The sequence below is a fragment of the Acinonyx jubatus genome, chromosome D1 (assembly GCF_027475565.1).
Source record: "Acinonyx jubatus isolate Ajub_Pintada_27869175 chromosome D1, VMU_Ajub_asm_v1.0, whole genome shotgun sequence".
Taxonomy (NCBI): Eukaryota; Metazoa; Chordata; class Mammalia; order Carnivora; family Felidae; genus Acinonyx; species Acinonyx jubatus.
Window position 1 is genome coordinate 51,417,403 of NC_069390.1, and position 20,598 is coordinate 51,438,000.

Genomic DNA, 20,598 nt, shown 5'->3' on the forward strand with positions numbered 1-20,598 from the left:
AACAAAGGAATGACCGTTTCGCTTGTGCATATTTGATACCACTAACCAGTGAGTCCTTTATAGCTCTGCTATGGTCGGAATGTTTGTGTCCACCCAAAATTCATATGCTGAAATTAACCCCCCAAAGTGATGGTATTAGGAAGTGGGGTTTTGGGGGGTTATTAGGTCCTTTGGGCAGAGCCCTCATGAATAGGATTAGTACCCTTAGAAAAGAAGCCAAAAGGAAGCTCCCTTGCCGTTTCCACCATGTGGTGTTATAGAAAAAGATAGCCGAGGAAGCAATCTCTCACCAGACATGGAACCTGCTAGCACCTTGGTCTTGGACTTCCCAGCCTCCAGAACTGTAAGAAATTTCTGTTGTTCATAAGCCACCCAGTCTATGGCATTCTATTATGGCGGCCCAGACAGAGTAAGCCTCCCAATTTCTAAATTGATGCCTGATAGAGGGGTCTCAGAGACGCTATAGAGGGACCTGGAGACCTCAGGCCCAGGGTAGGGGTGTCTGCCTCCTGGGCTTTATCAATGAGAAGGTAATGATTTTTTTGAGTCTGGAGACTTTATTTTGTGGGCTCATCAAGTCATCACCTCTGTGTTACCTTTTGTCGCAGAGTCGCCTCCTGCTATAATTATCTTTATTTCAGACTGCCCGATACCGGCTTCACTAAAATCTCAACCAACCTATTGTTTCTACTCAGTCATTTACTTGATCTATGACTCTGGGCAAATCATTTCACCTGAGTTTAACTTGTTTGCCTGTAAAAAGAGGGCAAGGCAACCATCTCATGACCTTACCAAGGCTGTCGCAGGGACTGGATTAGAAGATGGGAAAGCACTTTGAAAGGGTTAATTACACATTATGTGATTGGGAGGTAGGATTATTACAGTTATCTGCACTTTGCCAGCTCAAAACAATTACAACCTAACCCTGTAATAGTTACAGCAGTGTCTTCCAAGTCCTGCTGAGTGAGGTCTGCCAGTCATCAAAACATATTAGAATTAAGGCTTACCCAGGCAGCTACTTCTGGACTCCACAGGAACACTTGTTTTCCTGTCCCCGGTGATCGACCCTCCCTGCTGGAGTGAGCACAGAGGCTCTCCTCCAAAATCCTCTTTTACCCCCTCAGGAGAACTTCCCATTCTCTGGCTTTCCTCTGCTCCAGGCCCATCGATCCGCCTTTCCTATGGATCACCCAATCAAACCGCCCCTCCTTCCTCTCCGTTTCCCCTCCTCGGCTTCCCATTCCTACAGAGCCTCCCTTGCGCTCACCCTCCTCCCCTCTCTGCCGCTTCCCTGTCTCCCGGAAGCCTATTTCAGCCAGCGACCGCTCCGTGCTTCAGCTTCTCTCCCTCTCATTTCAACCGTTCCCGGCTTCAGCCGTTTCCCGCGCGCGGTTCGGGTTCTCCCCACCGGGCGTTGGAAGTTGAAAGCTCTCGCGCGCCGGTGGGCGCGAGCCCAGGGGGCGGGGCGAGGTGAGGGCGGGGCGACCGCAGCCGAAAAAGGCGCGGATGCTTTATCCCTGCGGCTGCCCTAGGAGAGGTGACCGTACCAGCGGGAACCCGAAGATGTATGGCAGAGCCTGGCACCGAACCACCTCCTCTGAGGACGCCTCGTAACTCTGCGGCTCCTCCTGAACTGGCTTGGGCGGTCTCTCCTTCAGGCCTTGCCCTTGCGAGGACTTACCAGAGACCAGGCCAGCGGGACCCAGTACCCATCCATGCGAGCCGTCTGGATGAAATAACTTATTTTATAATTGCTTTACTAACTGGTAAATTATAACTGTTACAATTAAAGTTAATATTTGAGGAAAACACTATCCTGATAATGAAATAGTACCAGCACCAGCAGTGTTTGCTTCTTTGGAGACCAAAATTTACCTCCAGAAGCTGACCATCCAAGTTGGACACTTCCATAGAAAAGAGGCCTAGGGTACCTCCCAATAAAGATTACACTTTGAATATAGGCATACAATTTTGCTCCCCTTTTAAACCCCACCAAAAGCACAGTAAACGGATTTTTTTCAACTAATGCATTATTTGCAATATGAGTGAAACTGAGAGGAAGCTAGGAAATAGGATTTCCTCATCCTCCTAGGCCAAGATGTAGAATGCATCCCCATATCCTATGCTCTGTTACCCTCTGGTGCCATGCTGAGCATTGCCCTGATCCCCGAACTGACTTTAAAGGGATTTTTATTTTAGTTATTTATTTTTTTTCAAGGGATTTTTAAAGTCATAAATCCTCAGAGATGGTGAGAAAAAGAGAGATGACAACATTTTGGGAACTAAAAAATAGATGGACAGGTGTCTAATGATTTAATAGAGCCTATAACTGTACAGGATAAGCCAAGAACTCCACAACTAAATGATAGATCCCTCAAAAGGCTTAGGATTTGATGTTCAAGGTATCTCTGGAAATGGGGTAGAGGGAAAATAAAAGAAGATTGATTGAAAGCTGTTGAGAAGAAGGTACTGCTCTTCTTACTAGGCAGAAGCAGGAGATCTGTCTGGAGAAGATAAAACTGAAGGTCTTTCAGGCATAGTTGAAGCCAGGGAGACCACAAATACTGGACACTTAAGTACACATGAGCACATTAAAGGCCCGGTAGCCACCCCACTCCACCCTGCAGTCTTCCTCCACTGGCTCCCCAGGTGATGGGACCCAGGACTTTATTTTCTGTTCAGAAAATAGGAAAAGTTTTCTCTAGGTGATCTGATCAGCCTAAGAGGAAAGACTTAAAGATCCCAGCATCTGGAGTTCTCCAACAGCCCAACCAGGTCACTCTACAATAAAGCTCCAAGTTGACAAGCTCCATCCACTGCTCAAAACTGCCCATCAGCTGTTAGTCCTCCACTTTTAAGTTAAATCCTGTCATACTGTGAATAGGACTGACATGTATAGCCAACAAAATTCCAAAATTGACAGCCACTGTACAAAGCTGAACTTTGAACTTCATAGAACACCACCTTCAAAATATTGGTTAAAAAAAAAAATCCCAACCTATAACTATATACCTGGTCAAATTATGAAACCACTGTGAGGCTAGAATTAGGGATATATAGACAAGTTTTCAAAAATTTACCTTCCATGCATCCTTTCTCAAGAAGCAATTAGACTATGTTATGGCTGGGACTAAGGTAAAGTAAGTGAGGTGCCTTAGGTGCAAAATTGAAAGAGGTACCAGAAAATTTAGCAATTAAGATAAGGAATTTTTAAATGTCATATTGAGGAAAATACAAATTAATGCAAAAAAATCCATGATGAAAAAAAAAACATCAGAAGGTGAAATAAAGATAGGACCCAACAGGGCTGGGATTATGGTGCAGGGAGTGGGGCTAAGTAATGCAAGTGCAGGTGTGGGTCCTGCCTTTATTAAACGTTTTGATATTATGTTGGTTATACAAGTTAACCCTACTTTATGTGGGACAGGAGTACATAAGGACATGAATACAAGGAGGTGAGCATCATTGTAGATCACTTTGGAGGCTAGTCATCACGATAACAAAAGTTATGTGACAATTTTATTGGGTAGAAAGGGGAGTATAGGAGTATGTGTTTCTGGTGGGCTGGTGGTAGACATGAGAATTAACCCCTCATCTTCCATGGTGGATAGTCAATAGATAATACTACCAAACAGAAGAACTGAGAAATAATGTTAGCATGTTATGAAAAGATATGGGGATGGGGCGCCTGGGTGGCTCAGTCAGTTAAGTGTCCGACTCTTGATTTTGGTTCAGGTCATGATCTCATGGTCATGGGATCGAGCCCTGCATGGAGCTCTGTGCTGGGCCTAGAGCCTGCTTAAGATTCTCTCTCTCTGCTCATACCCTGCTTGCATGCTTATTCACACTCCTGCTCTCTTTCTCTCAAAAAAAAAAAAAAAAAAAAAAAGATACAGGGATAAATACTAAAAAAAAAATGATAAAAGATTTGAAAGTGATTCCTTCTGGGGAAGGAATATGGGAGAGGAGCAAGACAGGGGGCTGGGGACTGCTATTTGCCTTAATTTTGTAGAACTAGTTGACTATGTTTTGTACCCACATGACTACTAAACAATTATAAGTAAATGTTTGACATTTCAAATGAAAGTCTCTGAGGTACTCATCATGGGGAAGGCAGAAGTTTGTTGGACTTTATTATATGATGTTATGACTAAGCATTATTTTTACTTTGGGTTACATATGGAGGTGGGTGCTAGAATTGTTTTAATATTGGGACTTCCAACAATCTTCCTGGGCTTGTTTTCCAGGGGAGATAGCTTCTCCATCTCTTGTGACCCTCACAACTACATAACAAGGCATGAACTATCGCCGGATGAGGGATACTGTCAGATGAGGGAAAATGAGGTTCAGAAAGGGAAAGTAACCAGTCAGAACTAATGGTTACATAGTTAGTAAGTGGCATTGAGGTAGACTGGGTACCAGATCCTTCCAGTAAGACCAGTTTTCATACCAGGAAACTGCCATTAGCTCCCTATACTGTAGCTTCCTGTTGGTCTCCTTTGGCCAGATCCCCACTATTGCTGTCTAGTTCTGGTTTGACCTGTACCAGCATTCCAAGTTTGTGTGTGTGGCATGTCCCTGACATGTGTGCAGGGTCCTCCACCTCTCTGACTGCAGGAACTAAACATTCCAGGCTTAAAGCCAGACTTCTCTGCTTCAACGACCCCATCGCTTTTGCTCTTGCCTTTTCGGGGCTGAACTACAGAGCCACACATGTAGGTGGCCTGGGGGCTGCTTCAAATGCCCTGAAGAGCTGTTCATTGCTTCAGGGCTGACTAATACTGCTGCATTTGGAAGCATTGAGGAGTTACTTCTGGTTTGAGGAAAGGGATTCCCCCCGCCCCCAAACTGAGTTCCACCTGGAAGGCCCTGCCCATCTCCAGGTGAGGGCTTTGCATCTGCCTCTCCCTGCCCACGGGATCATGTATCTGATTGGGAATATCTTATGTTTCTGGCTTTCTCATGTTGCTTACAGCTTACGTGTTTCACCCTGGGAAATTGGACAGCCTTATCACTCAAACCAGCCTCATCGTTCAAATGTATACTTCTCAAGATCCCTTCCATGTCTTATCTCTTATTACTTATATGCCTAGGTGGGTTCTGGGACTCAAAAGTGTTTGATTAAGACAAAGTAGTACTTCACTGGGCCTAATCAGTAAGCTATTTTCTTCCCTCAAAATGTGGCTACATGGCTGGGTTAGATTCTGTTTCCAGAAGACTCACCCTACCAAGGGGGAGGTGCTGTTCTTTGTGCATGATGAAGAAGAATCTGCTGACCGAGTGTCTCCTTAGGTTTGGGGATACTGAATAAGGCTCAGAGAATAAGAAACAGCTAAAGGAACATTGCTAGAATCTGCAATGAAGGCCACCATTTCCAGGAGGTCCCCCCCCTAGGCATTATATCCCAGCAACAAAGATTTGATCCCAGCTGGCTCCTGCTTTCTTCCCCAACCTTTATGCTTGCTTTCCTCTCCTCTCACTTGTCCTCTGCCAGAAATAACTCCAAGGAATGAAGTCTGTCCACAAAACATCCTTGCTTCTCACTAGTGAGACCTGACTAACCAGAGTGTACGGTCATCCAAGACCCTGGCTTGAGTTGTCTATAGGAGGGGCCAGCTTTTGGCCTAGGCTCCTTCTTGTGCATGTTCACTTTGATGCTTCGCCTTCTTTGATTTGACCTCATATCTGAGACTTAGCTAGGAAACCTTCCTTCTTAGAAGGTTTGAGGGGGTGAGATTTTCAGGACAGTTGTCCCCATCTTGTTTGGGGAAGTGAATCTTCAGGGGCTTTCCTCCGGGGATGGTGATGCTAGAAGTGGGGCTCACCAAGGGATGCAGGTCTGCAGAATTATAGACTTACCTGTTTTTCTACTTTGAGCCCTGAGAAGAATCCTGCCTGAGTGGTTCCAAATCGCTCCCAACTTTCCAGCCCTGAATGACTGAGATCAGAATCAGGATGCATAGTGAAAAGAGCATGGGCTTTGGGGTCAGGCACATATGGATTCAAATTCTGACTTCATTACATTCTAATACCATCTCTTAGCAGGCCCCAAGCTTCCTATTGGACCCAGAGTTCTGCTCCCTTCAGTTAGGGGTGGTCTCTGTCTGCAGAGGACCTTGTTTCCTACTGTTATTCCTGCACGCTGGTCTTAAAGCAATCTTGAGTCTAACCCTTGTTATGCTATGTGCCTGATACAATGATAAGAACTTTTGAGCATTGCTTTATGTAATTCTCAAAATGGCAGTGTGAATTACGATTCGGACACCGATTACAATGTGTTTTTTTTCCCCCCACACCACCAAGCAATGTTCTGACACCAGCTGGATGACCTACAATTTAACTCAATCCTGACATTATGTACCTAGAGATAGCATCAGATCCCACAGATTAAGGGCTAAGTCATACAAGACTGCCCCTGACTTTAGATGCCAGTTGGAAGTCCTCGTAGTTACCTGTGCTTCTCACTAACTGGCTATAGATTGGAGGTTCCAAAACCCCTTCCTTGATTTGATTAATTTGCTAGAGCATTCACAGAACTCAAGAGAGACATTTTACTTACTAAATCACCAGTTTATTATTAAAAAATGTAACTCAGAAACAGCCAGATGGAAGAGATGCACAGGGCAAGTTGTGGGCAAAGGACACGGAGCCTCCATGCCTTCTCCAAGTGGGACTTCTCCCCAGTCTCCACATGTTCACCAACCTAGAAGCTCTCCGAGCCCCATCCTTTTGGGTTTTGTGGAGGCCTCATTAGGTAGGCAATTGTGATTAAATCTCAGACCATTGGTGCTTGAACTGAATTTCCAGCCCTCCTCTCCTCCTTGGAGGTCAGGGGCAGGGCTGAAAGGTCTAACCCTAATCATGTGATTGGTTCTTCTGGCAACCAGCCCCTTTTTTTTTTTTTTTTTTTTTTTTGACAGCCCACAGAAATGAGTCTGTTTATTCATAGAAGGTGGACATTAAACTAAACCCATACAACTGGGGGCACCTGGGTGGCTCAGTCCATTAAGCATCCAACTCTTGGTTTCGGCCCAGGTCATGATTCACGGTTCGTGAGTACCAGCCCAGCATCAGGTTCTGTGCTGACAGCATGGATTCTCTGTCTCCTTCTCTCTCTGCCCCTCCCCCCGCTCACTCTCTCTGTCTTTCTCAAAATAAATAAACCTAAAAACTAAATAAATAGCTGTATAAACCCATACAACTGATATATAAAACCAGTCAGCAAAGGAGATTAGCTATTTCCAGTAACAGATGGAATGTTCCTGTAGGATAACACTTCCTTCTTTTGAGCCAGCAGATTTCTTAATGTGTTCTTTCTTTATTTTTATTTTTATTCAAATTAGTTAACATACAGTGTAGTCTTGGCTTCAGGAGTAGAGCCCAGTGATTCATCTCTTACATATGACACCCAGGGCTCATCCTGAAAAGTGCCCTCCTTAGTGCCCATCACCCATTTAACCCATCCCCCTCCTCCAGCAACTCTTAGTTTGTTCTCTGTAGTTAAGTCTCTTAAGGTTTGCCTCCCTCTCTGTTCTTAAAGTGAGCTAGAGGCTTTAGGAAAGTCAGTTCATCAACAAGTCAAAAAGCACCTTTTGGGCTCTCATCACTTAGGAAATTCCAAGGGTTTTAGGAACTCTGTGCCTGGAGAGGGGGTAAAGACCCAACGTGTATTTCTTATTATAAATCACATTTCACAGAAGTTAATGTAATTATTTTTGTTTTATAGCTGAGACTGAGACTCACTGAAAGAACTTGCACAAAATCAACTTTTAAAAGGCAGGCCAGGTCTACTGGAACCCAGGTCTTTAAGCCTTGAAAGACAATGCAGCATGCCTGGAAAAAGAAAAGGTTTTGGGAGCAGACACCTGAGCTCAGTGTTGCCGCAGGACTTCATGTAAGTCCACTAAGCTTTCTCAGCTTCACCTTCCTTTTCTGTCAAACAAAGAGAAATGTTGTGTAGGAGAGAATGAAGTGAATTGGTATATGTAAGATGACTGTCACGCTGCACTGAGAAGCTCCACATTTCCCACCCCCTCTGTCACCCCGCCTTCTAGCCCAGGCTGTCATTTTCTCACCACATTATGCTGTTCCCAGCCCAGTATGGGAAATCAGGCAGGAACACAAGTCAATATGATAGAAGAGAGAAAGCAGTAAGTACTACAGGAGCAGACAAGCTTTGTGAGGATGACCAAGAAGGACTTCTGGGAGGCAGCGATATTAAATTTGGACCTGAAATGTTTGACAGATTTTAAGAGACAGAAAATGGATGGGAGGTCCCTGAGATTCCATATCTGGTAACTAGACAGGGCTTGGGGGAGGGGGTAAGGTGATGGATGTGTAAGTATCTGATAGACCAAAGGGCAGCACTGTGTGCGAAATGGTGCTATTCAGGCCATGCTTTTGTGCTACCTTCTAGGCTATCCCTGGGCCATAGGTACTTCAGCTCACACTGGACTTGGAGCCCGACCCCACCCAGCTTCCCACTGCCATCTGGTGGTCATCCGGAGCCCAGGGCCCAGCTCCTGATGGGCCTTCATCAGCAATCTCCTTCAGAGTGCTGTAAAGCCTGTGGGCAACCCTACTTCCGCCCCTGAAAAAGTTGGCATGAGAAAGAAAGGCCCGATATCTTGCCTCCAGTAAGTCAGACCAGCTGGGATTCTATTTTTAACCTGCACTGTTGTAGTTGACAGCTTGGAACGCCTTCTCCCTCCTTTTCTTCCTGCATCCTGCCTCTTGCAGCCCAGGGCCCTGTAGAAAGGATGGATGGGAGCAGCCTCAGCACTGGTAAACAAAAGACCACTCTCCTTTCTCATTGTCCTTCACCTGGCCTTTGTCCAGCCTAGTTAGTGGGTGGAGTTAGAGGTGTTACTGGCTGTGAGGTTAACGAGGCTTAAATCTCTGGGCTCCTCACTGCATAGGCGCCTTCCGTGGCCCTGGTCAGTGTCCTGGCAATTTTGTATCTGTCATTTTGTATTCTTTTTCTTAAAAAGGGCACCCGGTTTTATAAGCTCCAGGCCCCACAAAACTTGGGTCTGCCTCATGATGGGTATGGCTTGTTTCCCATCTGAGCTTAGTGTCTACTTCAATAGGATTATTTCTGTCTTGTTCTAATTTATTGTATGACCTTGAACAGCTTTCTTTCCTGCTCTGGGTCTCTATTTTCCCATCTGTTACAAGACAAAGTGTCAAGAAACCCTCTCACTCTGTCATACTTCTGATTATCCATGTATATCCCTGGTGAGGTCATCTGTTCTTCCCTACCTGTCATTGTGTGTGCGAAGGGATGATGTTGCTGTCTCTGCCTCTCTCTGGGGCTGGATCAGTCTCATAGTCAAAAGGAAGCCTGGGCTCTGGGATTCCTCTTATTCAGATCCAGCATTCTCCCCACCTTTGTTGCTGGCCAGTAAAGGTGCTTCCACGGGGCAGAAGCTTGGCCAGATTCTGACACCAGAGAAGAGTGCATTAAAAAAGTTCCTACTCTTTAACTTGTACACTTATGATCTGAGTCCTGGTATTTGAAACACACATTGAATAAACTGAGTCTTATTATATAGTGCTTCCACTTACATTTCAATAAAATTTTAGTAATTACCTATTAATATAGTACCTTAGCAATGGCACCACTTTAGGAGAATGCTTAGGAATCATGATGTGTCATGGATATTCCACCTGCCACCCCCATCCCCAGCTACTATGTATGACACTAGTGTGTAGGTGGGTCCAGGATGACAATCCAGACAGAATACCCACATCCCCATTTAGCCTCAGACCATGGGCATTTTGGCAGGGGGTCATGCACAGGAGAGACCATGGAAGAAGGACCCAAGAGGGAGAATTCTACAAAATCCCGTGCCTCCTCACCTGCCCCCCCCCCCCCCAAAAGTCCAGAAAGGAAGTTCAGGAGGAAGCCAAGTCATTTATTATTTCTTGAAGAGTTTGGGTGATGGAGGAGGGTCAGGGCCATAGAATTTAACTGGAAAGGAATGAAGGGACTTTTCAGTGCAAAACAGCCTATTGGTCAGGGAGATGTGAGATTAGGTTGGTTGGTATTTTTCAGTGCTGAAATGGGGAAGGGCACTGTGAGGTCAAACTGGGGGGGTGGGCGGGCAGCTTGGAGCATCTCAGGAGTCAGTACCGTGCCAGGCTCCAGAGCCCTAAAGAATCAGTGCCATTACTATGTGTATATGAGAGGCAGGCCAGCCTCTCTCAGAATTTCCACTATGTATGGATAGTCCATTGCTAGGGATGCTGTGTCTGTGTGTGTCTAAAGTCAGTGCCCTGTTTCTCTATGTGCCAGGCTTGGTCCCATATCAAGAGTGTGCCTTATTTCCTGTGTGGGGATCTGGTTTGTTTCTTTTGTGTCAGGTAAGCCACTTTTGTGTGTGTGTTGGGATTAGTCCATGCTTTTTGGGTGTCAGTCTCCTGTGTCAGTGGGTCTGTGTCTCTCGTGTGTCTGGATGGGTCCCTACTTGTAGGAATTGGTGTGTTCCGCCTCAGCCCCCACTCCCTCTCTACCCCTCAGCCAGGCCCCAGCGTGCTGATGGTGGTGTAGCTCAGCCTGGACAGTGAAGCGATGGAGGGGGTGGGCGGGTCCTCATCTGGAAGAGGCCTGGGGCGAGCTCGTGGAGGCCTGGGGCAGCAGCGGGCACATGTCTCAAGGCAGGCCTGGCGAAAGCGACGGTGCATGAAGCAGTAGACCAGGGGGTTGACACAGGCTGAGGCGTAGCTCAGCAAGTGGATGAAAGAGATGGGCGCTCCCGAAAGCGCGCGGTGCGCACCAGAGCTGTCGAAGGCGCGCCACGTGTTGGCACTGTACAATGGCAACCAACACAGGAAAAAAAGCACAACGATCACCAGTAGCATCCGCACCACGCGCTTCTTAGCCAACAGCTTGGCCTGGTAGGGCCGGGGGCCACATCCTGGCCCAGGTGTGGGCGCCGTCAGCGCGGACAGCTCCAGGGTCTGACGAGAGCGCGGAAGCTGCACGTAACAGCCATCACCATCCTCTCCAGCCAGCCCGGTCTCCGGCCGGCAACGCCCATTGGGTTGGGCAGAACCTGAGTACAGAGGGTAGGCGGTCAGAGCAGCAGGCTGAGTCCTCTCAACCTCCAGCCCAAGAACCAACAGACCCCGATTTCCAGCATCTGCGTGTCAGGCTCCTTTCTGCCCCACCCACTCTAGGCTCCGCCCCTTCCCAAGGCCGGTGGTAGGGGGTGGGGGCCGGGAGGGGAAGCTGGATATCACCCACCTGGTCCTGCCCCGCTCCGCAGCCCTCTTTGGCTTCTGACTCGGCTCTGGTTCTCATTGTCACTGTCTTCGTCAAAGCGAAGCCCTAAGTAGAGCTCGCGGGAGATGAGCCCGTAGGCCACAGCCATAACCACACCCGGGACGAAGAACAAGAGCAGGAGCAGCAGTACAGACCTGGAGACAGAGCAGATCAATCACGCGGGTATCTGTCCACCTGTAATCACAGGTGGAAGAAGAGCAAGGGATCCTTTCTAGGGCTGGTGACCAGGCCCCTGAGGTAGAAGTAGGATTTGGGGGTCCTGCTGGGAAGGGCTAGAGAACTGGGGAGGGACCCCAAATGGGAATCCCAGGGTGGTGGGTGAGGAGAGGGAATCAGAGTATTGGAGCAGCTGGAGGAAGATTCTGGGGAATGGTAGTAAGCAGCTGATGGAGATGGAGAGAGGAATTCCCAGGAATGGGTGCCCTCACCAGGTTTGGCGAACATGTGCACTGGGCCAGCGATGCACGCACTGCAGCACACGGGACCCTACTGGCTGTACGGCGGTGTACACGGGATAGGGCACCATGAGCAGTCCAGAGAGCATCCACGTGGCTATGATCACACGAGCTGCGTGGGACCGTGTCTGCCACACTCGTGCCTGCAGTGGTCGGCAGATGGCACTGTATCGCTCCAGGGCGATGGCCACAAGGCTTAGTGTGGACACGCTTACAGACACCCCTAAACAAGGGAAGAGGAAGGGGTCATTCAGGAAACTTGTACTACATACTCAACCAGTGATTTGCTCAGGCCCTACTGAGAAAGACCCCTATGGGCAGCAAGAACTTTAGGTAAGGAGGGGAGCAGGGGGTTGTCTCACCTACCCATGAGGTAGGAAACCGCCTTACAGACGACTGTGCCAAAGATGAATGTGCCCATGAGATTGGGCAGGAGGGTGAAGGGCATGCAAGCCACAGCCAGCAGGAGGTCGCTGACTGCCAGTGAGAGCAGGAAGGCGTTGGTGACAGTCCTCAGGCGGCGGCTCAGTCCCAGGACCACGATGATGAGCACATTTCCTCCAACACTCATCAGAAAGATCACTGCATAAAGGGTGATCCTGATGGCCAGCTCCAGTTCTGGGTAGGAAAACAGAGGGGTGGCAGCAAGGAGTCTGGCTCCCACTCAGCCAGACCCTCCAAGCCCACTTATTCCCCACATCTCCTACCCAGCTAGATCCCTCTGCATCTCAGGAATACCTCCTCCCACTCAGTGGATGGGTTCACTTGAATCCTTTAGGTTTCTAACCCCATGAGGCTTAGGGAAATTGGCTTAACTCCTCCTCTCCTTGAGAAGGTCTGTCTCTTCTCAAGCTTTGCTTCAAATTCTCCCTTCTCTTTACAGCCAAGCTTCTTGAAAGGATTATTTGCATTTTCTCATTCACTCCTCAGTCGATTACAGTCCAGTGCCCGATCCATCTCCCCTCCGCCCCCCATCACTGGACACTTCTCAAGATCACTAAGCTTTACCTGCCAAGTCCAAAGGTCTCTTCTCAGCCTATTCTACTTGATCTCGCTGTAGCATTTGACACTATTGATCACCCACTACCTTTTGAAACATAGGTCAGGTCAGGTCCTTATTGTCTAAAAAATCCCTCTTCACCTTCCCTGTACTGTCTGCAACCCTTTAGCGTGTCTTCCAGATCCTCTGAGAACTGTCCTGTGTCACCTCCTCTTGCAATGCACCCACTTAAGCCACTGGATGACTCACTTTTTAAAAAAAAAATTTTTTTTTAACGTTTATTTATTTTTGAGACAGAGAGAGACAGAGCATGAATGGGGGAGGGTCAGAGAGAGGGAGACACAGAATTGAAACAGGCTCCAGGCTCTGAGCTGTCAGCACAGAGCCCGACACGGGGCTCGAACTCACCGACCGCGAGATCATGACCTGAGCCGAAGTCGGCTGCTTAACCGACTGAGCCACCCAGGCGCCCCTGGATGACTCACTTTCTTGAAGGCATCATGCACCCTCATGACTTCCTCCATTGCTAACATTGATTTCTCAGCCTGGAATGTTCTTTCACCAACTGCCACTAATACCCTCCCCCCATCACAAATTGGTTTTCTGTATCTGGTAAATTCCTATACACCACTGCCCATCAAGACTCAGATTAACTGCCCCCTCTTCTGTAAGGCCTTTCTGGATGCCTCATTTGGAGTTAATCTCCCCTTCCTCTGACCCATGAATGTTCCTTACACATCTATCAGAATGCTTTTTATTTTCTACCTTGTATTTTAATTATCCCCTAACATTCATTTTCACTCAACAAACATTTACAGAGGACTCCCTCTGTGTTAGGCAGTGAGGACAAAGAGATGGACATGACAAATTCCCTGCCATCTGAGAGCTCACAGTCCAGAGGGAAATTTGGGTACATAAATAGATAATTGCCACACAGTGGGATAAGGAGTAAAGCTGGGGAATATACAAAGTGTTGTGGGAGCTCACAGGAAGGACACTAGTGTTGCTGGGCTAGACAGAGGGCTGACCCCATTCATTTGTGTCATTGTCTGTTAGGGGATGGATCCATCTTTGGGCCTCTATATCACAACCAAGCAGACCCAAACAAAAGTGAATTGAATTAAGCTGGACTCAGTCACCCAAGCCCATGGCCTCAGCGTGAGAAACATGAGAGCTTGAAGGGAGAGAAGGCAGGGCCAGAGCCTTCCAGGTTGTGGGGAGCGAAGGGCTCAGAGCTGCAGCTCCCCCTTCTGCAGCCCCATACATTGACTCTTGTCTTAGGCTCTGAATTAAACTGTTCTTATAATGATAACCAACTTATTCAGAAACAGCTGTAGGCATCAAGTGCATGCTATCTACAAGAGATTCCTGAACAGAACCCAGCAGTGACATTAGTTCTCAGATCACACAGTCAAGTCAGGTGTTGAATCAGAATAGCAGCTGAGTCTCCAGATCTCTAAAATGCTTTGCCTCCTGCTGCTCCCTCACCCCTCTGTCATTCATCATGCTGCTTCCTTCCCCAATCAAATCTCAATCTCAGTGCCTCTTTCTGCCTCTCTGTACTCCAGTGTGGCATTGCTCACTGTATTATTATGTTTAATTCTCTATCTCCTCCACTGGACTATGAGCTTCTTGAGGACAGGGGCAATGCCCAGATCATTCTTCTGCATATCCCTGGCACTTAGCATAATGTCCTGCAAATAGGAGGTGTTCACACATGCTGGCTAATGAATCTTGAACGAATCTCTTTCACTCTCCACACAAATGCACCTGCTTTGTCCTGCCCCATCCATGCTTCACCTCTGTGCCTCTAAAGCTCCAGCATGCCCTCCTCTCTGCCTCTGTCTCTTTGGAGACATGTCTCCCTTTCTGCAAGGAAGGCTTATGTGTAGCAAATTTGAGGTGTGTGTGAGCTAGTATTCTATCCTGTACTTTTTGTCTCCTTCCAGTCTACCGCCCCCACCCCTCCACTTTCCTTAATCTCTCCATTCTATCATCTTTTTCAGATCCTCCTCTGGATGTCTCTCTTCAACTAGTTCTTGAATCAATAACCACACCTCAAGTCGGTACACACCCTGAAGTATGAAAAGCACATTTCTCATTCATTCACCCAGCTGATGTATCCCATGTGTGTCTTTGAACTTGGTGGAGCAGAAAGATGAGATGATGCCCACTCTTATCAAGTTCCCAATCTGCCTGGGGACTCCTGAAAACTAGAGGGACAAAGTTCCAGTAAAATTGCCCAGCGATCGTACAACACTTTGCTATTTTTCTGCGCATTCCCAGCAATTAGCTTATTTCCAGCCACTACTATCTCTCCAAGTCTTTGCTGTTGAACAGTTAGGAGATGTGAAAAAGATTAATTAAAAGCACTCTTAGAGCCAGTGGCCCAGGGAGAGGGTAGGAGGGATGAAAAGGTAGAGCACAGGGCTTTTAGGGCAGTGAAACTATTCTGTACAGTACTCTAATGGTGGATAGATGTTACTATACATTTGTTAAAACCCATAGAATAGAGGAGAGCCTGGGAGGCTCAGTCAGTTGAGTGTCCAACTTCAGCCCATGTCATTCTCTCATGGTTCATGGGTTTTAGCCCTACATGGGACTTTGTACTGATAGCGCAGAGCCTGCTTGGGATTCTGTCTCCATCTCTCTCTGCCCCTTTCCTGCTTGTGCATGCCTGCACATTCTCTCTCTCTCTCTCTCTCTCTCTCTCTCTCTCTCAAAAATAAACAAACATTAAAAAAAATCTTTTAAAACCCATAGAATATACAACCCAAGAAGTGAACCCTGATGTCAACTATGGAATTTAGTTAATAATGTATCAATATTGGCCTATCAATTGTAACAAATGTGTTGCATTAATGCAAGGTATTAATAGTAGGGGAAACTGTGTGTGTCTCTCTGTGTGTATATGGGGGGGGGGGTGGGAATCTCCCTGTGCTTTCCATTCAGTTTTTCTGTAAACCTGAAACTACTGTAAAAATAGCCTATTAGTTTTTTCAAAAGTCACTAAAAAGCAATTAGAATGAAGACTTGTGTGTGTGTTTTTGCCTATGTGTATGCATCCATGTGTGTTTGTGTGGTGGAATAGGAGTGATCATGGTGGCTTCGGCAACTAAGAAGTTAAGGTAGGGGTGGAAGAATGGGAGTGGCACCTTATAGATTCTAGTGCCTTGACTACCTCTGGGCATCATCCTGCCGGGCCAGAGAACTCAGAAGACTGTGACAGTTCATTTCTGTTTCTGGGGTCTAAAAGATCTGCATTTGTTCTTTCCAGATGGTGGCAGAGAAGTATGAGCACAAAAATCCAGATAATGTGCCAAACACAAAAACCAGGACTTTATAAGAAACAACACCGAAGCTGCTGATGCCTCAAATCCTGCCTTCCACTGGCATGTTGGATCTGGTCACCCATGAACACAGACATCAAAGCAATACCCATGTGTCTGTGGTGATCATGGACAGCATGCAACTGATTGTGGATGATAGCTGGGCAAATGGGGATATCCAAATGCCAATGGGTACTCACTGAAGGAGCAGAAATAATATGGAAGGATGTACAGGTAATATCAGAGTGAACATTGGATAATAATTTAGTTTTTGAGATAATATCTAGGTGGGTGAGAGTAATACATATTTTTGTGGACAAGGTCTGAGAAGGGTTTAACTACGTGTCTGTAGATAATGCCTGACTGAGAGTGGGCAAATTTAGACTGTGCAGAGGTAATATGTCTGCGGATAACATCTCGTTTGGTAGATGACATCTTCAGAAAATGTGGATTATATTCAGAGGTCTGAACTGAATGGGGGAATATCCAAATGATGATAGTAGTAGTTGAGTAAGCAGAAAGTAATATTCAAGTATGTGTAGTCAATATTTAGGTGAGCATGGATGTGAGATGTTAACATGTTAGGATGTGAAGTGAGAGATCAATCTGAGTAAAATAACTCCGTGCCTGAGTGAACACACGTGATATCTGAGTCTTTGTGGTTAATATCTGAATGTGTGAGACTAACAACCATGATTTTATGGGTGATATCTGGAAAAGGTTAGTTAAGTGAGCATGGGTGATATCTATGTGTGGATGATAAAATGAAAGCAAGTGTGTCTGATGGGTGAGTGACATCTAAATGACTATGGGCATTGTTAAAGTAACTGTGGGTGATACCTGGTTTTCAGTGGTGGCATCTGAGTGAACATTAGCACTCTGGTCTATGTGGGTAACATATAAGAATAATGTGGGTAACATCCACATTCCTACTGGTAACACTGGAGTGAGCCTGGCTAACATGTAGTATCTGAGTGAGTGGCAAACAGTCTTTGTGGGTAAGTTCTGACTGCCTGGGTAACATCCACTCTGTGTAGGTAACAACATCCAGATAAGCAAGGCCAATTCTTGCACCTGTGCTCTGAATCACTTCATGTTCTGCTTTCTCAGGGTCCCCTGCTCTGTGGACTGTCCCTGCTCTCTGCTGAGCCTTTGACCTTCCTTTCCTCTGTCTTGGCCCATCCTGCATCAACATTTTAAAAAGACTCTTGCCTCTACTGCACACACATATACCCAAAGACAACCCCCACCACATACCATTCCTCAATCCCATGCTCTTTCTGGCACTATCCTATTTTTTCTTTGCTTCTCTCTCCCTCCCAAATTTCTGGAAAGTTTCATCTACACACCCTGGTTCACTTCTCATAACCTCCTCATGCACCCTCCCAAACCTCAACCAACTGTAGTCAGGCCTTAATACCCACAACTCCTCTTAAGGACTTCTTTGTTACTGGATCTGAAGGATGCTGTTCTGTCCTTATTCGACTTATATCAGCACCATATGACATCACTTATCCCACCCTGCTTGAAATCTTTCCCTTGCCTTGTCCCTCTGATGGTTTCATCATGGGCTCTCCATCTTTTGCCTGGCTTTTAAATCTCAGTCTTTTTCAGGGTCCTGCCCCGGGACCTGTTTTCTTTTCATCTTGTCATCTTTGTGTGATTTTAGCTATTCCTGTGGCTTCCATTACCTTCTGTAGGCAAAGACCTTTTAAGTCTGTATTCCCAGCTTGCACCCCTCCCCTAAGTTCCTGACCACCAGATTCAACAGCTTACTGGCTACCCCCACCTGGGTATCTCAACAGCACTGAAACTCAGTGGGTTCCAAAGTGAATTTATAGTTCTTCTCTTTCAAATTTGTTTCTGTTCCTTTGTTATCTTTCTCATGATATAGCACCAACATCCATCTAATTGTCCAAGCCAGACACCTGGATGTCATCCTTTGACCTCTTCCTCCCTCTCCATTTCTAATGAATCCCTACCAAGTTCTGTTGATTCCACTTCCAGAAGTGCCTCTCGAATCCATCCACTTCTCTCCATCCCCACTGCCAAAACCTTAGTCCAAGCCCATATCATCTTTTATCAGAGAAACAGAATAGCCTTCTAAAGTGTCTACCCCATCCCCCACCCTTTCATGTCTTGTCCTCCAATCCATCTTCTACACTATAGAACTAATCCTGGCTGTACTACAGAGTCTTTCAGTAGTTCCCATCATCCTCAGGATAAAAATCTACACTCCTTAGCCAGGTCTGTGAGGCTCTTTGTAAACCCTCTAGGTTGGTGCTCATCCTGAGTGTTCATTTTTCCTCTCTTTTGATGTATGTTTCAGGCACTCAGAAACTGACACACTGAACGAAAGTACCATGGATTTTAACTTTGGGCGTTTACACATATTGTTCCTCTGCTTAGAATGCTTCTTGCCTTTCCTGCCCCTTCGCTTGTCTGGCTTTCCTTTGTCTTTTTAAATTTTTCTTCAATTACCTTCTCAGGAGGCCCACTTTGACCCCCAAGGCTAAGCTAGACTAAAGCTCCTCTTCTGTGTTCCCACAGCCTTAATCTAAGGCACATCCCACTTTGTGCTGCAATTCCCTGCTTACTTGTCTGGCTCTCCCACTAAACTGTGAACTCCATGAAATAGGAACTGTGTTCATTTTTTCTCTGGTTCAATAAATATTTGTGGAAGGAGGCAATCTAAGTGAGAGTGTGTAAAAACTGGTCTGAGAAAGCATATACATTATTTTGTGGGATAAATACTCAAATTAAAATTTATTGCCATTTCCCCTTCTTGAACGTGGAATAATTTCCTTCTGCTCAGCACTGCTCCCTCTCTTAGAATCCCCCTGCTTCCTTTTTCTGCCTACTGAACTCCAATTTCAAGACCCAGCTCCTGGGTTCCCTTGTCTATGAAGTTCTTGGATCCCATCTCCTTTGGATGCCCACAATTCAGACCCTCTCCTGGGACTTCTCAGAGTGACTGTGATTTTCCAACTGGTTTGTCTCCCTTCTGCACTTGACTATGGACCGATGAGTGTCCAGACTGGGTCTGTTTCATCCCTGTGTCCCCAGCACCTAGTTCAGCGACAACAGCAGGTGTCCAGAAGACATTTAAGGAAAGAAAAGGTGCAGGAAGGGAAAACATATATCATGAGCTGGGTTGTGGAGAAAATGCGGCTGTTGGCCCGTGGGAGGAGTGAAAGTCATTTTGGGGACTGAGTGAGTGGAAGCAGTGGGGGTGGGGGAGATGGTGGCACAAGAGATAGGAGATGAAGGGGGCAGCCAGGCTCTAGGAGGAGGAAACCTAAGGAAAGGCAGGTTGGAGAGGGTGCTTGGAGGGGACTTGGAGACAGAAAAAGAGAGGGGACAGAGCTTTGATTAGAGTTCCCCTTTGGGAGGCAGGAGGATTTGAGGAGGAGTGAAATGGAGACTGGCATCTCTCGGGTGCAGCCCCCAATGTCCAGCCTAATTCTGGTTTGAGGATCTCTTTTGGGAAGGCTAGGGGTGGGGCAGAGGACACAGGAGATTATATAGCTCTAACTTCCCATTCAAGCCTTCCATAGTGCTCCCTCCCTCAACCAGCCCTCTTCTTTTTCCCAGTCTTGCCTTCTTTTCTTCCTTTCCTTCCCCGCTGTGGCTCTGTGAACTGGATTTAAAAGGAAGAGACCTGGAAGGATAGGCAAGAGGAGGTCCTCGCTTCCTGGCCGTCTGTGTCTAGGAGGGGGCTCTGTGTTGGGCAGGAGGCTGTGTTTGAGGATGACCAGTGGCTCTGGGTACGACTAGAAGACCAGGGTGTGAAGGGGCTCTGATCAGGTGGTGTGAAGCTGTGATGGAGTTTTTATGAGCCGTGGAGGGGGTGGGGGGGGGCAGAAGTGTCGGGGGAGCTGTTTAGGGACTGAGGGAGTACTATGAGGGGATGGTGTAGGCGTTTGAGGAGGCAGTGGGGGCCTTTATCTCTATCAGTGTGGGGTGCAGCGAGAAGGAGCTGGTGGAGGGGGCTTAGGGAGGCACCCACCTCGTGTCCCGGCTCCGCGGATGCGAGGGGGCTCGCAGCTGAGGTTGCCCGCACCGCTGCTGTTGAGGAGGGCCCCCCCGGGGCGGCAAAGGGAAGCCCCCGGCCCGGGTCCGGACCCCTGCGCGCTCCGGTTCAGCTTTAGCAGCTCCATGGCCCCGGCCCAGCCGCTGCCTCCCGGAGCTCGGCCCGGCGGGCTCCCGCTGCGGCTCCACCTGCTCGCGCCGCGGTTCGGGCGGAGGCTCCCGCCCCGCCTGGTCCCCGCCCCCAACCTTGGCCCCTGCCCCGCCGCTCCTCCTCTGCTCGCCCCGCCTAGGCTCGCCTCCCTCCAGGCTCGTCCGCCTCGGTCCCGCCAGGTGACTCTCCGCCCCCCTCCCACGCTCAGGACTTCTGCGCTCCCCTCACCCACAGGGACAGTCCTCCAGGCTCGCCCCCTCCCTAGCCTCTCCGGTCTTCTCTTAGAGATTTCCTTCCCACCCACTCCCCTTCACCACCGTCCTGGTTCGGCAGAATTCTTGGGA

The 20,598-nt window shown here is 47.6% G+C and overlaps 2 protein-coding genes across 7 annotated transcripts in view; one reads left to right on the plus strand and one right to left on the minus strand.

Moving 5' to 3' along the window:
- The window catches only part of FHIP1B (FHF complex subunit HOOK interacting protein 1B), a 166,270-nt gene that overhangs the window by 90,147 nt on the left and 55,525 nt on the right, over positions 1-20,598 (plus strand). For 3 of the 4 annotated variants that reach the window (XM_053203562.1, XM_053203563.1, XM_053203564.1), the window contains 3 exons: positions 7,727-7,894; positions 8,417-8,636; positions 16,020-16,305. The gene's annotated coding sequence lies outside the window, so the exon portion shown is untranslated. The remainder of the gene's footprint in view (positions 1-7,726; positions 7,895-8,416; positions 8,637-16,019; positions 16,306-20,598) is intronic. The other variant, XM_053203565.1, reaches the window with a different exon arrangement.
- Positions 9,897-20,353, minus strand: CCKBR (cholecystokinin B receptor). 3 transcript variants are annotated; one of them, XM_015079291.3, is made up of 5 exons: positions 20,081-20,351; positions 12,109-12,360; positions 11,716-11,965; positions 11,249-11,421; positions 9,897-11,057 (listed from the first exon to the last, which is right to left on the minus strand). In XM_015079291.3, the coding sequence occupies exons 1-5, from the start codon at positions 20,229-20,231 to the stop codon at positions 10,519-10,521; spliced, it is 1,365 nt and encodes a 454-aa protein (XP_014934777.1). In that variant the 5' UTR covers positions 20,232-20,351; the 3' UTR covers positions 9,897-10,518. The 3 variants fall into 3 exon arrangements, with proteins under 3 accessions (XP_014934777.1, XP_014934778.1, XP_053059549.1); XM_015079292.3 differs by lacking the exon at positions 20,081-20,351 and adding an exon at positions 13,228-16,038; XM_053203574.1 differs by lacking the exon at positions 12,109-12,360 and having other exon boundaries at positions 20,081-20,353.

What these genes read in the sequence shown, in the direction of transcription:
- CCKBR (XM_015079291.3), bottom strand. Translation starts at nt 20,231, where the DNA reads ATGGAGCTGCTAAAGCTGAACCGGAGCGCGCAGGGGTCCGGACCCGGG. An exon ending in CCGCGGAGCCGGGACACGAG is followed by an intron (nt 12,361 to 20,080) that starts GTGGGTGCCTCC and finishes TTTCCTACCCAG; the next exon opens with AACTGGAGCTGGCCATCAGG. An exon ending in GCGGAGCGGGGCAGGACCAG is followed by an intron (nt 11,058 to 11,248) that starts GTGGGTGATATC and finishes CTCTGTACTCAG; the next exon opens with GTTCTGCCCAACCCAATGGG.